General features: G+C 40.5%; 1 protein-coding gene across 8 annotated transcripts in view; it reads left to right on the forward strand.

Annotated features, from left to right (window-relative positions):
• The window catches only part of Yeats2 (YEATS domain containing 2), a 96,201-nt gene that overhangs the window by 16,508 nt on the left and 62,325 nt on the right, over positions 1 to 17,368 (forward strand). For all 8 annotated transcript variants that reach the window (XM_031363406.1, XM_031363403.1, XM_031363407.1 and 5 more), the window contains 5 exons: positions 1,231 to 1,328; positions 2,522 to 2,614; positions 5,419 to 5,664; positions 7,522 to 7,637; positions 12,298 to 12,459. In XM_031363406.1, coding sequence (XP_031219266.1) covers positions 1,231 to 1,328; positions 2,522 to 2,614; positions 5,419 to 5,664; positions 7,522 to 7,637; positions 12,298 to 12,459 — 715 coding nt within the window. The remainder of the gene's footprint in view (positions 1 to 1,230; positions 1,329 to 2,521; positions 2,615 to 5,418; positions 5,665 to 7,521; positions 7,638 to 12,297; positions 12,460 to 17,368) is intronic.

The following is a 17,368-nucleotide window of genomic DNA, read 5'->3' on the forward strand; positions in this document are numbered from 1 at the left end:
GATACTGTTGCTTAAATAGGATAACATTACTTTAAAGTATTAATTGTGCTCATTAAATGTTTCACTTGGGCATTGGCTAACAGATGTCAAACAAAGGAGAGAGGTTTCTCTTGGCTCATGCTTTCAGAGGTTGGTTGGTTCCATAGCTCCTAGGCCTGAGGGGAGGAGTATCAGGAAATCATTCTGGTAGTAGTGGGGCTGTTCATGGTACACGAGTCCAGAAGCTGAAGGAGAAAGAGTGAGCCGCAGGAGCTTAGGATAAGATGTGTCCTTCAGCCAGGTGATGGTTTGAGCACCTTTAATCCCGGAGGCAGTGGATCTCTGAGTTTGAGGCTAGCCTGGTCTACAGAGAAAGTTCCAGGACAGCTGGAGCTACACAGAAAAACAGGTGTGTGTGGGGGGGGTGCGTATAATCTTTGAAAGGCATGGGCTTCCTTCAGCTAGATACTAGGTAGCACACCTAGACTTGCTGAGAGCTCGCAGTAGCACTGTCAGCTGGAGCCAAGCTGTTAGCACATGAATGCTTAGGAACATGCCAGATGTGAGAACAGTCTTGAAAGCTACCCGTGAATAATGGAAAACACTGATCTAGTACTACTAACCGTGCTGGTAGCTGCTAGTGGGGATTTAAAGTTCATTGTTATTTCACCATTATATAATCTGTTGAAAATAGATTATTGATTATATTAACATTTTGACTCATGGTTTATCTTTTTTTAACTAACATAAATGATATATATTTGAGGCTGGATAGATGGCTCAGGGTCAGCAGCCTTTGCTCTTCTGTTCCCAGCACTCACTGGGCAACTCACAGCCTCATGGAAGTCCAGCTCCAGGCTATCTGATACCTCCTTCTGGCTTTCACAGATACCTGCATATTCATATGCACAAATACACACACACACACACACACACACCAAATAAAAGATATTTTTATTAACTATATCCATGACCTGTCTATATCTATCACATGGTATTTTGTTATTAGCTTGCTTTTTTCTTCCCCATCTGACAGTTTGATGCAGATGAAAAAAAACATTTTTCTTTCTGAAGCACTTAAGAACAGATTATATAGTTTTATATTTCTGTGTACTTGTTTCGGCTGTTGTGTGATGAACCCAAAGCAGTTTCTGGTTTTTGGTGGGGTGGAGGTGGGGGCTGGTTTTTTTGGCTGCTGATTTAAATCAGTAGGTACTGATTAATTTGGTATGTTTTTTGTTCTTTCTGTAGCTCGAGATGCAGCTGTGCAGAAAATTGAGACTATTATTAAGGAGCAGTTTGCTCTTGAGATGAAGAATAAGGAACATGAGATTGATGTCATTGACCAGGTATAATGATGATAAATTGAAAATGCTAAATTTATGGAAGTGAAAGTATATTATTTGATGAAGTTTATTTTAAAAAACAAAATTCCAGTGTTGGGCATGGTAGCACACATCTTTATTTCTCAGCATTGCAGAGGCCCAGATAGATGGACCTCTGTGGGTCCTAAGACATCTTGGTCTTTACAGTGAGTTTCAGGCAGCCAGGGCTGCAGAAGGAGACTGTCTCAAAACAAAAATGAGAAACTATCCTGAGGGCTGGGCACACATCTATAATCCCAGTGCTTGGGAGGTAGAGACAGGAGAACCAGACATTTAAGGTCATCCTCAGCTACTTAGTGTATTTGAAGCCTGCCCGCCTGGGACGCATGAGTCCTTGTCTCAAAAACCTCAAAATAAATAAAGTTGGAGAAGAGATAAAAAATTCTACTTGAACTTCCACCTGCAAAGATAAAGATATTCCAAAGATAATCCTTTTTGTTCTCAGTATACTATAGTTATTTCTTAATTACTAAATAAGCTCACACACTATATTTTGTTCTTGTTTTATTTGTAGTTTTTTTGTTTTTTGTTTTTTAGATTTATTTATTATGTATAGTGTTCTTCTGCCTGTATGTAGGCCAGAAAAGGGCACCATATCCCATTACAGATGGTTGTGAGCCACCATGTGGTTGCTAGGAATTGAACTCAGGACCTCTGGAAGAGCAGCCAGCGTTCTTAACCTCTGGTTTAGAACATCTCTCCAGCCCCTGGTTTTGTTTTTTGTTTTTTTTTTCTGAGAGGGTTTCTCCGTGTAGTCTTGGCTGTCCTGGAACTCAGTCTATAGACATGGCTGGTCTCAAACTTAAGAACTTTTTATCTTTTCTCCTGCCTCTGACTCCCAAGTGCTGGGATCAAAGGCTTGTGCCACCAGGCCCAGTATATTTGGAATTTTTAAGACACTACTGAGCACGCACACTGCCCCCATCCCCAGGCTGCTCTGGGGTAGAAGCATAGGCTCCAGGGCTTTGCTTATACACATGAGGCACATCTCCAGTCTGTATCTTTGCCAGGTTAATTAGGTGAGAAGTATTTATTTGTTGAAGCAACTCAAGAAGCTGAGTTCTTGCTTTTGTTGTTTGTGTTTATTCTGTGGATTTTAAATCATTGTTGTTATTTAAATCATTGTTGTTATTTAAATCATTGTCACTTGTTTTTAGCGACTGATTGAAGCCAGAAGGATGATGGATAAGCTCCGAGCCTGCATTGTAGCAAACTATTATGCTTCAGCTGGTCTCCTAAAGGTTTCTGAGGTAAGTGTTCCTCATATTTCAGTTTGTTCTCAGCCACCATTGTCCTTGTCGTGCGGGAAGTCAGGGCAGTGTGGATTCCCTACCATTGAGACATTTCTTATATTGGCCTTTAGCATTTAATAAGCCTGGCCACCTTTCTGAGGAACATAGATCGTCAGGTGATGTGTGTAACATGGTCCTGTCCTTTCTGTACTGATTGCTAGTGTAATACTAGCAGGGAGACCTCACTGCAACTCCTCCTTGTTCTCCCTCTTTTGCTTTGCCTTACCCAGCATGCCTTGTGCTTTTAAATACTACTACTTTTTTTCTTTATTTTATTAGATATTTTCTTTATTTACATGTCATATGATTCCTTCTTTTAAATACTACTTCTTAATGATAGTTTTAAATATAAGAAAAAGACAAACATGTTTGCATACCATGTAGATTCCTCAGTTTAAAATTCTGTTTTCTTTCCTCTAAAGCATTTAAAATTAAGTTCTTAGACACCATAACATTTCAGCTTTCACTATAAAACTTTTTTACTCCTTTTTCTCTTTTTCCTGGCAGCTATATACTAACCACAGAATGCCAGTGAAAGACACAGATACACAATACCTGTAAAAACATAAAATCAGAGACTGTAAATACAAGCAAATAATCAGTAAGATAAAACAAAACAAGCAAACAAAGAACAAATAAAGCATTATCCTGTGGGTGACTTCCCAGGATTTCTCTGTATCTAAGGTTCCTTTAAGGATGTCAGTCAGCCCTGCGTGAGTGTTGACCTCAATCTAGTATGACTTCATTTTAAATTTACTACATCTACAAAGACGCCTCTTTTCCCCTCCTCCTATTCTCTGTGTGTTTGCTTGTGTCTGTCATTGGCCCCCGGCTCTCACAAATGATGGCTATATAATATACAGTTCAATAACACCGACAGCCCCTTAGGCTAGTTCTGAGTAAAGCTACAGATTCTGGGTGGACATGAATTTGTGGAAGTTGTACTTTCCACAATTCTGGCATCATTGATTGAATAGCTTGATATTGGCTCAGCACAGCTCACAAAATCACGAGCTGCATTTACGTGAGGTAAAGGAGACTATAAGCAGATACTCTATAGTCTCCTTTGTGAAAAACTGGTTAGTGTTTTGTTAATTTACCATTGGGACCTGTGCTGTTAGGATGTCTAGAAATATACCAATTTTAGCTCCTGATGTTCTGATTAAGATTTACTAAGGGCTGGAGATATGGCTCAGTAGTTGGGTTTACTTGGGTTCAGTTCCTAGTGTCTACATGGTGGATTATAACTATCAGTAACTTTACTTTCAGGGATTCAGTACCCTCTTCTGTAGATATTCACATTTTGCAATGCATGCATGCAAACAAAACACTTACACAGATAAAATACATCTTTAAAAATTTTTAAAAAACATTCAAGAAATCTAGGCTTTGTTTATATAGACATTTAATTAGTTTAGAGAACACACAGTACTGAAATGGGCAGTTACTGAATTAATCAGCTGTATATGTTATTTTAAAACATTAGTCTCTTCACCCAGACCATGGCTTTTGTTTTGATTAATAGCTCTCTCTCCCTCTCCCTCTCTCCCTCTCCCTCTCCCTCTCCCCCCTTCACATGCGAGTGTGTGTGTATGTGTGTTCAAGCGTGCACGAGTGCACAAGTCCACAAGTCCGTGTGCATGTTGGGATGAAATCTTGCAGTGTAACTCCTGCTGTCCTAGCAGCTGCAGTCCTCCTGCCTCTGCCTGCCCTCTAAGTACTGGGATTACAGATAGTACCATCATGCCCATCCAGTGATGTAGGAGGTTTGTTTGTTTGTTTTGTTTGTGTGTGTTTTTATTGTTTTATTTTTTAAATCATGTGTGTTTGTCTGGGTATGTACACATGAGTGCAGGTACCAGTGGACAGTGGGGCCAGAGGCGTCCTTCTAATCCATTCCCTTGGAGCTAGAGTTGAAATTGTGAGCTCGTGACCTGAATTCAATGACGCTTCTTTAAAAACAACTGAACTTAGACCCCTGAACTAGCCCAAAGGAATGTTCCACTTTGCTGATTTTAAAGCTTCTACTCTGTTGTTTTTAACTCCAGTGTGGGTTTCATTTTTGGTTCTGTGTACTTTCATTGTTTGTTTTGAGACTGTATAATCCAGGCTGACCTGGAACTGAAGATTAATTTACTTACTTAATTACTTAGACTCCAAAGATCTTGGGATTGTCAGTAAGAGTCACAGTGACTGGTTCTGTGTCCTTTTAAAATCAAATCTTGCAGGGGATAGTGACACTTACCTTGGGCACTTGGCCTTTCTGCTTCTACCTCCTGGATGCTAGGATTACAGGCATGTTCTGGCAAGCTGCATTGTGTGGTACTGACTTCATGCATCCTAGACAGTCAGCTAAGCTACAAAAAGCCCTTATTTTACTTTTTCAAATGTAGCCCAGGGTGGCCAGAGCTTCAGATTCTCCTGTCTCATTTTCCTGAGTGATGGATTCACGGGTATGTGTCCCTGCCACGCCTGGCTCACTTTTGACTTTTAGAGTTAGAACTTTTGCACAATTACTTGTCACTCTAGTTTTGTTTCCTTGATACAAGGCTAGGTATAAGAATTTACAGGTGTAGAGAAATTTTGTTTTCTTATTTTTAGTTGACAGCCTAGCCTTTACTAGCTGAGCCATCTCTCAGTACAGGATGTGGAGAGATTTTTGAAAGATTGTTAACGTGATTTTTAACATAGGTAGGAGTTTTCAGGAGTTAGGATTCCACCAGTTTTAGTGTGTTTGATTAAGTTTGCTTTCATTTTTCTAGGGATTAAAGACATTTGATCCGATGGCTTTTAATCACCCTGCTATCAAGAAATTTTTGGAATCACCTTCTAGGTCATCATCTCCTACCAATCAAAGATCAGAAACACCATCTGCCAATCACTCTGAAAGTGACTCTTTATCTCAGCACAATGACTTCCTGTCTGACAAGGACAATAACAGCAACATGGATGTGGAGGAAAGGCTCTCAAGCACCGGGGAGCAGAGACCAAGCCGGAACACGGGAAGGGTACGGGTGCTGGGGGTGGGGGTGGGGGCCCTGCTGCTTATGAAATGTGGGCAAGACATAAGTAGTTTGATTTGTATAGCAGAGAAAAGGACCTTTGGTTCTTTGAGATAGTGTCTCAGTCTGGGGCTGACCAGGCTAGCCTAAAACTTTAGGTATCTCTTGCCACAGTTCCCAAGTGGTGACGTTACAGGATTGAACCATTGTATAGACCTAACTAAGAAGCTGAAGCTGTGTTCTTTTTTTTTTTTCTTGGCATCTTGCACTATAGCCAGGCTGGTCTCAGATTAGCAGAGTCCTTCCTCGGCCTCCTGAGTGCTGGGTTACAGGTGCAAACCATCATAATCAACAACACTGAGTATTAGTGGTTATCACAACTACCAATTAAAGCTCTGCCGTCCTGGGGGGGCGCGCGTTTGTGTGTGTGTGTGTGTTTGACATTCTCACTTTCGAGCATAGCACTCCTAGGTGTGTGTTTGTGTGTGTGTGTGTGTGTGTGTGTGTGTGTGTGTGTGTGTGTGTGTGTGACATTCTCACTTTTAAGCATAGCACTCCAGAGTGCAGCATAGCTCACGCAGATGAGAAAAAACCCTTAAGGATTGGAGTTCCATGATCTTGCTGAAGGTCTAAGTAGTAACTCCTGTAATTTGACATATAAAAACAAAATACACAATTCTTTTCTTGACCCAGTTTTGCCATGAGGCTCTGGCTGGCCAGGCACTGATTATGTACACCAGGCTGGTCTGGAACTTGTAGTGATGGCCCTACCTCTGCCTTCCGAGTGCTGGAATCATTGTGCGCAGCTACTGCAGTGTGCGTGCCTAGATTGAAGCTCCATGGTACCTGGTTCATTTGGTGTTGTACTTATGTATAGAGTCACTGTCAGGTCAGACGAGTTACGTCACAGCCACAGCTTTAGTTCTAAAGGGGACTTCCAAGTGGCTTGCCATACATTTAGACATCAATGTTTGATTTAATTTTCATAAAAACAAATTGCTATTTTTTATTCTAAATTCACTTCTCTATCACTGAAAACAATAAAGCAGGAAGGCCTTTTTAAAATTAACCCATATTTTGATACCTCATTATCAGACTCTGAATTTTTAGATTTACTTGGGTTTGGTCAGTATTTTTCTTACTGCCATCTTTTATAGGCATGTGCCACATACCTGGAACATATAGTGTTGGAGCCTTAACACAAGGCTTGGTCCAGGCCAGAGAAGAACTCCACCCAACTATTACATCCCTAGACTCACTAATTTGTTGTTGGTGGTAGTTTTTTGAGACAGGGTTTCTCTGTAGCCCAGGCTGTCCTGGAAACACCCTTTGTAGACTAGGCTGTCCTCAGAACTGGAAGATCCACCTGCTTCTGCCTCTCCAGTGCTGGGATTAAAGGCGTGCGCAACCATGCCCATCTGGAGGGATGGCTCAGTGGTTAAGAGTACTGGTTGTTCTTCCAGAGGACCTGGGTTTGTTCCCAAGCATCCACATGGCAGCTCATAGTTGTTGTAACTTTAGTTCTTAGGATCAACAATCTCTTGTGGCCTCAGTGGACACTAGGCATACAGTTGATGAATCAACACACACGCAAGCAAAACAGTCATAAAATAAAAGATAAATTCAACAACAACAACAAAACCAACCATACTGCCATATACGGTGGTGTGCATGCCCCTCGGTCTCAGCACTTGGGAGAGCAGATGAGAGTTACATAGCAAGTCCCAGGCCTGATGGGCTGTAGAAGATCCTGTCCTCTGAAAGATAAAACATTCTGAGTTATTTTATTTATACTATCATTTATGTCACCATCCTATTAAATGATGCTTAAATGAGCACAAATGTTGATGTTATTTCTTTCAGGACACGTCTAGTGTTAGTGGCTCCCACAAACGGGAACTACGGAATGCTGACCTCACAGGAGATGAGACTTCACGACTGTTTGTCAAGAAAACAATAGTAGTCGGCAATGTGTCCAAGTGAGTACCCTGAAATGTTTCCCATCAGCCACTCACTTAGACACGAGCACTTTGCCGTCACTGCTTCTTTGCAGTGGTAGTACAGTAGGAGGAAGGCTCTGGAATCTTCCTAGCTTGTTTGAAAAGTAAATGTTGATCTAGAAATATTCGTAGAATAATCTTGCGCCTTAGTAGAACGAGAAGATTTCATCTACAGTTTCCCTGATTCCTGGTGATAAATGAGGTGTTTGCTCTTGAATGCCATTATAGAAGAAACAGGGTAGCATGCTTTCTACACTTCGAGTTACTTACTTATTTTTATTTTATGTGTGTGATGCCTGTGTTTATGTGTTCCACACAAATGCCTGGTTGCCTGCTGAGGCCGGAAAAAGGCATCAGATCAGCCTGGAGTCACAGAGTTGGGGGCCTCCGTGTGGATTCTGGGAACAGACCTGGATTCTCTGGAAAGACAGCCCATGGCTTTAACCCACGAACCATCGCTCAGTCCCTGCTTCTTTATTTATTTGTTTTATTTTATTTTATTTTATTTGGTTTTTCGAGACAAGAGTTTCTCCGTGTAGCCCTGGCTGTCCTGGAACTCACTCTGCGGACCAGGCTGGCCTCGAACTCAGAAATCCGCCTGCCTCTGCCTCCCAAGTGCTGGGATTAAAGGTGCGCGTCACCACCCGGCCTGCTTATTTATTTTTGAGCCAGTTTTTCACCAAGCTGTCCTCAAGCTCACAGTCTTCCTGCCTCAGCCGTCTGCATAGCTCACGTGCAGACACACACCACCATTCCCAGTTGCTGCTTACACTTTCATGTGAAATTTAGGTATTTGATTATTATTATTTGTATTTGTGTTTTGTTTGCTTTGTTTTGTTTTTTTAGCAGAGTCTCACTGGTCTAGAACTCTAGAGAAGTACTTGCATTTTGCTCCAGAGTACTGGGAGGAAAGGCATGCACCGATGTGCCAGGGTATTGAGTTATTTGAGAGCAAGTGAGGTAGTAAGGTTTTATCATTGCTTTTTACTCTGGCTTTCAAAGACATGTTTTCCTCTACTTTCATAATCTCTGCATTACATGTTTAGCTGTCATTATCCTTATCAAAGTAGAAACCAATGTCTCTTTTTTTTTTCCTGAACATTCCTTTATTTATTTATTTATTTATTTATTTATTTATTTATTTTGTGAAATGGAATGATTTAGGAAGCTGAAGAGGTGGCTCAATGATTAAGAACACTGAGTATTCTTCTGGAGGACCCAGGTTCAATGCCCAGCCCTCATGTGGCTGCTTACAACTGTTTGTAACTAGTTCCGGGGGATACAGCACCCTCTTCTGTCCTGTGCAAGTACTGCATTCACGATGCACAACATGTGCATGCAGGCAGAATAACCATATATGTAACATTTAACGATTTAAGTGTTTTAGCATTTTGTGGTTGGTTTCTCCTCCTCCTCTTCTTCCTTTTCTTCCTCCTCCTTTTTCATCATCTTCATTTTCTTCCTCGTCTTCCTCTTCTCTTTACCTCTTCTTTCTCTTCTCTTATTCCTTCTCCTTTTTCTCCACTTCTTCCTCCCCTTCTTCCTCTTCCTCTGTATGACTTCAAGGCCAGCTTGGGGTACATAATGAGACCTCATCTTGGAACTTAACAAATAGAAAACAATCAAATGAACAAAAAAAATCAGTATTAAGATTTTTAGTGAGGTGGGGCAGTGGTGGTGCACACCTTTAATCCCAGCACTTGGGAGGCAGAGGCAGGCAGATTTCTGAGTTTCAGGACAGCCTGGTCTACAGAGTGAGTTCCAGGACAGCCAATGATATACAAAGAAACCCTGTCTTGAAACACCCCTTCCCCCCACCCAAAAAAAAAGATTTTTAGTGAGTCCAGAAGACAAGCCACTGAGATTTCCATCATAAATCAAAAAAGTCACTGGTGTCTACCCCTCCAGTAGAAAAGGTCTCATTTTCAGTTCCCTGATGAATATTTTGACATTAAATACTTTTAAGTCAGTTTTTACTTTATTGATAGTGACACAGTGAAAAATTTCCTCTGTGTGTAGTTTGGGTTCTTTTGTTTGTTTGGTTTGTTTTGAGACAGGGTCTCATAGCCCTGGCTAACCACCCACTTCAACCTCCCCTGTGCTGAAATTAAAAGCATGAACCCCACGCATAGCTTTTACAAAAGGAAGAGGGGCATGCTTGGGGTCTGACAAGGTGGTTCAGTGGGTAGAAGCACTTGCCACGTGGGTCTGGTGACTTGGGCTCCACCCTGGAACACACATAAACACTGATAGAGAGAACTGCTATATAGAGGTCATCCTCTGACCTCCATGTGCACTCCCTCCCACATGTTCCCCAGTGAGTAAGTAAATGAATGAGTGAATAAATCTGACGATAAATACAAGTAGAAAGTTCTAAAATATTCTGGGACATGCAGCTATCAACCTTATATATGTTTCTTGGATTCATACTTGGTGGAGTGTTCAGAGACTGCCTGGTCTGCTCTTGAAGGGGTCTACACTTGGCAGTCCTTCTCTAGTGTTACCAGCTGTGGTTTGCCTTGTCTTCTAGCAGCAGTGAAGACATTTTACAGAACAGTGTCACCACATCTCACAAGATCCTCTTTGTGGACCAACAGTAGGACAGCACTGTGACAGTGCTTAACATATAGCCAGTTCTGATCACTATCAGGTTCTAACTTTGTCAACTACTGCAGTGACAAAAACACTGTCGCTGCGTATCCATCATTGTAGTGTTCCACATTTCTGTACCTTCCTTGGCCTATTTGTGAAAAGGAACTTGATGTTTCAATTTCCTATGCTGGGTCCTATTGCTGGAACTGTATGCTGGAGATGAACATTTGAAGGAATATCTTTGTTCGTGCTGATGGTTTAGCCAGTTTTCCAGCCCAAGCCACAAAACATAAACCTCCTTACACAGACTAAGGAAATCTGAGTCTGCCCAGGAACCGATGAGTGATCTTTGAGATTTGTCCAGAAGCTGATAAGGAACAGGAATGGATGCACTCGCTCACATCTGTCTCTGGGTGAGAATATGAATGGAGATGTAGGAAGCATCCGTTGGCCAGAACAAAGCCAGCCATAAGAACTGAGACCTTACCTTAATGTGTCTGCCAGTCTTTAATTCAGAGTAAAAATGTACTTGGCCCAAATTTCTGATATATGATCTGTTGCACAAATACTTTTTGTCAAGTGTATAAGTTTGGGGAAACATGTTCTAGAACTCTGTGTGTGTGTGTGTGTGTGTTAGTACACACATGTGATGTGCATGTCTGTGTGCGCACGCTCTTGCTCTAGCATGTCTTTGTTTGTGGTGCGTGTGTGTGTGTGTGTGTGTGTGTGTGTGTGTGTGTGTGTGTTTGTGTGTGTGTATCAGGTATGTGTGTTCATCAGAGGACACCATACGGAATCATTCTTCCACCTTTACATGGCCTCCTGGGATTGAACTCTGATTGTGAAGCTTACATGGCAAGTGCTAACCTCTCAAATCATCTTTCAGCCCTTAAAACCAACTTTTTAATTATCTTTGGGATAAGTGAAAATTTAATAAGGTTATTGAATATGGTATCATTACACAAGTCAGTTCTTATTTGAAAGCCATATATTAGATAACATTTAAAGATATATTTATATTAGCAATCAAAACATGCTTAGTACATCAAATAAAAGACAGGCTAGCCCTTCAAGAAGAGTTTATAAAAATTAATTTATTAAAAGGAATAGAACAATAGTTAGACTAGCAGACAAGGAGGCTCAGTATTGTTGTAAACACCACTTCTCCCTAAATTATAATTAAGGGCAGAGACTGACAGAGCACTTGTGTGGACAGGGTGTGCCACATCTTATACCTTGTGGGACTAAGGATAATCAGAGACCTAATGAGCACATCAAAGGCCATGGCCACATTTTTCACCAGAATCTAAGAAGGGTGTCCCATTCACTAGCAAAAGGCAAGCCCACCAAACATAAAGAGGCTTCATGTGCCATGGTCATACCCAGTGTATTTCTACCTCAGATACCCACTCGGTAAGAAACCAAGTTTGATTGTTCTCTTTTAGTTTGGTATTGATAATTAGAAAACAAACTTGAAGGGAATTAAGTAGGCGTGGAAGCTTTAGAAAGAGTAAGGATTAGAGGCCAGTCAAGTGTGACTGCTGATAATTACTGCTGGAATTTTAATCTTGTCTTAAGCAGGGCCTCATTATTAGTTGTTGTTAAGATTATTAATATGTATTTGTGTTTTGTCTAAATATATGTGTGAATACTACGTGCGTGCCCACCAAGGTCAGAAGAGGGCATCAAATGCCCTAGAACTGGAGTTACAGACAGTTGTGAGCTGTTCTATGGGTACTGGGAATCACAGATCCTCTGAAGAGCAGCCAGTACTCTTAATTGCAGAGACATTATTCTAGCCTCAAGTATTAGTTTTGAGGTTTTAGTTTATTATTATTATTATTATTGTATGTATCTGTTCATCATTTTGTGTGTATGGACTGGGACATCATGGCACATGTGTGGAGATCAGGACATTAAGTGGGATCCTGGAATCAGATTCAGATCATCAGAATTTTGTGGCAAGCAACTTCCCCCACTGAGCCACCTCCCCAGCACAATGATTAGATTTTGAAGGAAGAAACTCATCTCTCTCTCTCTTCTCCAGGTACATACCTCCAGACAAGAGGGAAGAAAATGACCAGTCAACCCATAAGTGGATGGTGTATGTCCGGGGGTCACGTAGAGAGCCCAGCATTAATCACTTTGTCAAGAAAGTTTGGTTCTTCCTTCATCCTAGCTATAAGCCAAACGACCTTGTGGAAGTTAGGTGAGCACACCAGAGATTTACTGAACTTAAGAAAAGTGAATACCTTTGTAACGTGCCTTAGGAATGTTTATGCTGTTAATGAGTTGCTCAGTACCCACTCTGTCATTAGATAGCCTTTGCTGTGGTTTTCTGACTGACCCTGTCACCTGTCGTATTGTCACTGTGCTGTGTTGGTAGTCTTTGAAGGACTGGTGCATAAAAAGTGTTACTGATAATTAAATACAGCATTTTAACGTTATAGAAACTTTCGTTTACAGTTCCCGGTAATGTCACTTTCAGATGTAATCCCAGTGGTATGTCTTCTTTATACAGACTTAACTAGTACAGTTATTTCGGGGAGACGGGGTGGTTGTGTGTACTAATGTGAAATGTATGTTATTCAGGTTCATTGTCTGCATTTCTATATGATGTTAGCAGCTCCTGAACACCCTTACTATCTTGTACTTTATTGTTAGTGTCAGTGAAATTTTCCATATCCCTGTGTGAGCATTATGTTCATGGCCCCGATGAACTCCATAAAGTGACAAATATGTTCCTCCTGCTCTCTCTCTCCTTCCCTCTGTCTCCTCATCCCTCTCTCTCTGTGGTGTTGGTCTAGGAAGGAGTGTTTTCCTTTTCATACCTGTGGTTTCTGGACCACCTTCCCTCCTTTCTTAAAAACACCTCAGTCCAGTAGGGTGGTGGTGAGGAACGCCTTTAATCTCAGCACTTGAGAGCAGAAGCAGGAGGAGTTCTGTAAGTTTGAGGCCAGCTTAGTCTACAGAGCTAGTTCCAAGACAGCCAGAGCTACAACAAGAAACCCTGTCTCCAAAGCAAAATCACAAAACCTCAGTCCAGTCGCAGCCTGTCCAGCCTGCCACCTCCTTGGTTGTGATTATCTATTAATTTCCCATATGGGCACTTCTTTGACAACCAACCATAGACCCTTGTTACTGCTGTTGCTGTTTTCCACTAGAACTCTCTCATCTTTGGGGGTGTATGCTCAGGAGTGTTAGAGTTGTGTCTTGGTGTAGAAATATTCCCAGCTTTCTGAGAGCCCACCAAATTGATTTCCAAAGCACTTGTACAAGTTTGCATTCCCATTAGCAATGGAGAAGTGTTCACTTGCCCCACACCCTTGCCAGCATTTGTTGTCACTTGAGTTTTGTTTTTGTTTTTGTTTTTTTTTTTCAAGACAAGGTTTCTCTGTATAGCCCTGGCTGTCCTGGAACTCATTCTGTAGACCAGACTGGCCTCAAATGCAGAAATCTGCCTGCCTCTGCCTCCCAAGTGCTAGCAGTGTGTGCCACCACTGCCTGGCAGTCACTGGAGTCTTTGATCTTAGCCATTCTGAGGGGTGTAAGATGGAATATCACAGTCGATTTGATTTGCATTTCCCTGATGACTAGGGATGTTGAAAATTCTCACCATTTGAGATTCCTCTGCTGAGAATTCTGTTGAGCTCTGTACCCCATTTTTTAATTGGGTTATTTGGTTTGCTGATACATAGTTTCTTGAGTTCTTTATGTATTTTGGATATTAGCTCTGTCAGATGTGAAGTTGGTGAAAATCTTTTCCCATTTGGAAGGCTGTTCTTTTGTTCTATTGATGGTCTCCTTTGCCTTATAGAAGCTATTCAGGCTATAGAGGTTATTGATTGTTGATCTCAGTGCCTGAGCTATTGGTGTTCTGTTCAGGTGTCCTGTGCCAATGTGTTCAAGGCTGTTCCCTAATTTCTCTCCTGTCAGGTTCAGTGTATCTGGTATTCTGTTGAGGTCTCTGGTGTACTTGGACTTGAGTTTTGAGCAGAGTGGTAGCTAAGAATCTATTAGCATTCTCCATGTAGGCATTCAGTTAGAGCAGCACCATCTGCTGAAGATGCTTTCCTTTCCCATTGCATGTTTCTGGCTTCTTTATCCAAAATCAGGTGTCTATAGGTGTGTGGATGTGTCTGGGTGTTCTATCAACCTGTCTGTTTTTTATGCCAATACTGTGCAGTTTTTATTAGTATTGCTTTGTAATACAGCTTGAAATCAGGGATGGTTATAACTCCAGAAGTTCTATTACTGTTCAGGATTATATTAGCTATACCAGGTTTTTTGTTTTTCCAAAGGAAGTATAATATTGACCTTCCAAGATCTGTAAAGAATAGTGCTAGGATTTTGATGGGGATTGCATTGAATCTGCAAATTGCTTTTGGTAAGAAGGCCATTTTTACTGTGTTAATCCTACCAATCCATGAGGATGAGAGATCTTTCTATCTTCTGAGGTCTTCAATTTCTTTCTTTAGGTACTTGAAGTTCTTGTTACACAGATCTTTACCTGGCTTAGTGAGAGTTACCCCAAGATATGTTATATTATCTGTGGCTATTGTGAAGGGTGTTGTTTTCCCAATTTCTTTCTCAGTCTGTCATTTGTATATAGGAGAATCACTTTCTTTTCTCTTCTTTTCTTTTCTTTTCTTTTTTGAGTTAATTTTGTATTCAGCCACATTGCTGAAGGTCTTTGTCAGCTGCAGAAGTTTCCTGTTAGAAATTTTGGGGTTGTTTTTGTATTTTCATATCATCTGGGAATGAAGATACAATACTTTGATGACTTTTCTAGTTTGTAACCCCGTGATCTCCCTTAGTAATATTGTTCTAGCTAGAACTTCGGGCACTATATTGAATAGATATGGAGAGAGTGGACAGCCTTGTTTCATTCCTGATTTTAGTGGAATTGCTTTGAGTTTTTCTCCATTTAACTTGATGTTGGCTTACTGCCTTATTGATGTTGGTATATCGCCTTATTATGTTTATGTATGTCCCTTGTATCCCTAATCTCATACAGTTTTATCATGAAAGGGTGTTGGATTTTTGTCAAAAAAGTTTTCAGCATCTAAAGAGATGATCATGTGTTTTTGTTTTTGTTTCTTTCAGTTTGTTTATATGGTACATTACATTGACTGATCTTCATATATTGAACTATCCCTGCATCTCAGAGATGAAGCCTACTTGATCATGGTGGATGATCTTTTTTATGTGTTCTTGGATCTGGCTTACAAATATTTTATTGGGTATTGTTGCATCCATGTTTATAAAGGAATTCTGTGCTAAAATTACTTGGCCCTGAGCTTTTTTGGGGGTAGGAAACCTTTTTTTTTTTTAAAGAAAATGTAAAAATGTACTTATAGTGGAAATATTTCATATCCTACCACTCACAATTTTTTTTTTAGTTTACTCACTTTGGATCCCATTCACTGCCCCCCTCCCAGTCACTCACTCTCACAATCTTTCCTCTACCCATCTTCCTTCTCCTCTAAGTATCTCCTCTCCCTCTGGGGAGGACACTTCAAGTCTTTGTGTGTGAGACTAGGTGCTTCTTCTCCCACTGAGGCCAGAAAAGGCAGCCCAGTTAGTAGAATATATCTCATATACAGGCAACAGCCAGACTTTTGATGGTTGTTCCTCAATTTCCTTAGGGGTTATAGGTCTGTTTGGATTGTTCATCCAATCTTGCTGTAACTTTGTAAGTGGTATTTATCAAGAATACTGCCCATTTCTTTTAGGTTTTTCAATTTTGTAAAGTACAGGTTTTTGGAGTATGACTTACTGATTCTTTGGATTTCCTCAGAATTTATTATTATGTCCCCATTTTTGTTTTTAGTTTTTTTTTCTTTCTTTCTTCTTCTTCTTCTTCTTCTTCTTCTTCTTCTTCTTCTTCTTCTTCTTCTTCTTCTTCTTCTTCTTCTTCTTTTTTCTTCTTCTTCTTCTTCTTCTTCTTCTTCTTCTTTTTTCTTTTTCTTCTTCTGACAGAGTTTCTCCAAACAGTCCTGGCTGTCCTGGAACTCATTCTGTAGACCAGGCTGGCCTCGAACTCAGAAATCCGCCTGCCTCTGCCTCCCAAGTGCTGGGATTAAAGGTGTGCGCTACCACTGCCCGGCTCCCATTTTTGTTTTTGATTTTGTTAACTTGGATATTCTCTCTCTGCCTTTTAGTTAGTTTGGATAAAGGTTTGTCTGTCTTGTTGATTTTTCTCAAATAACCAACTCTGTTTCATTGATTCTTCATATTGTTCTCTTTGTTTCTATTTTTATTGATTTCAGCCCTGAGTTTGATATTCCTCTTGAATATGCTCATCTTTCTGTTTTACACCTTTCAGGTATGCTGTTAAGTTACTAGTATAGGATTTTTCCCTTTTCCTTTTTTTTTTTTTTTAATGTAGGCACTTAGTGCTATGATCTTTCCTCTTACTTTCATTGTGTCCCATAAGTTTGGATATGTTATGCTTTTATTTTCATTGAATTCTAGAAAACCTTTGATTTCTTCCTTTATTTCTTCTTTGACCCAGTGGTCACTAAGTAGAGTGTTGCTCAGTTCCATGAGTGTGTAGGGTTTCTGGTTTTCTGTTATTAAAATCCACCTTTAATCTGTGGTGGTCTGAAAGGACATGAGATATTTCAGTTTTCTTGTATCTATTGAGGCTTGCTTTGTGACCAAGTATATGGTCAACTTTAGAGAAAGTTTCATGAGATGCTGAGAAGAAGGTATATTTTTTGATTTGGGGTGAAATGTTCTATAAATGTCTGTTGTTAGCTCCATTGTTTCTGTTAAAGTTTTGGCTGGATGACCTCTCCATGGCAAGTGTGATAGCAGAAGTCTCCACTATAAAAGTGTGAGGGTCTGTGTATGATTTAAGCTTTATTAATGTTTCTTTTGCAAACATGGGTGCCCTTCTGTTTGGGACACAGACGTTAAGAACTAAAACATCATCTTGGTAGATTTTTCCTTTGGTGAGTACTAAGTGTTCTTCCAATCTCTTTTGATTAATTTTACTTTGAAGTCTACCTTGTTAGATATTGGAATGGCTACACCAGCCTATTTCTTGGGTTCATTTGCTTCGAAAATCTTTTTCCAACCCCTTACTCTTAGGTAATGCCTATCTTTTTTTT

The sequence above is a fragment of the Mastomys coucha genome, unplaced genomic scaffold, assembly GCF_008632895.1.
Source record: "Mastomys coucha isolate ucsf_1 unplaced genomic scaffold, UCSF_Mcou_1 pScaffold12, whole genome shotgun sequence".
Taxonomy (NCBI): domain Eukaryota; kingdom Metazoa; phylum Chordata; class Mammalia; order Rodentia; family Muridae; genus Mastomys; species Mastomys coucha.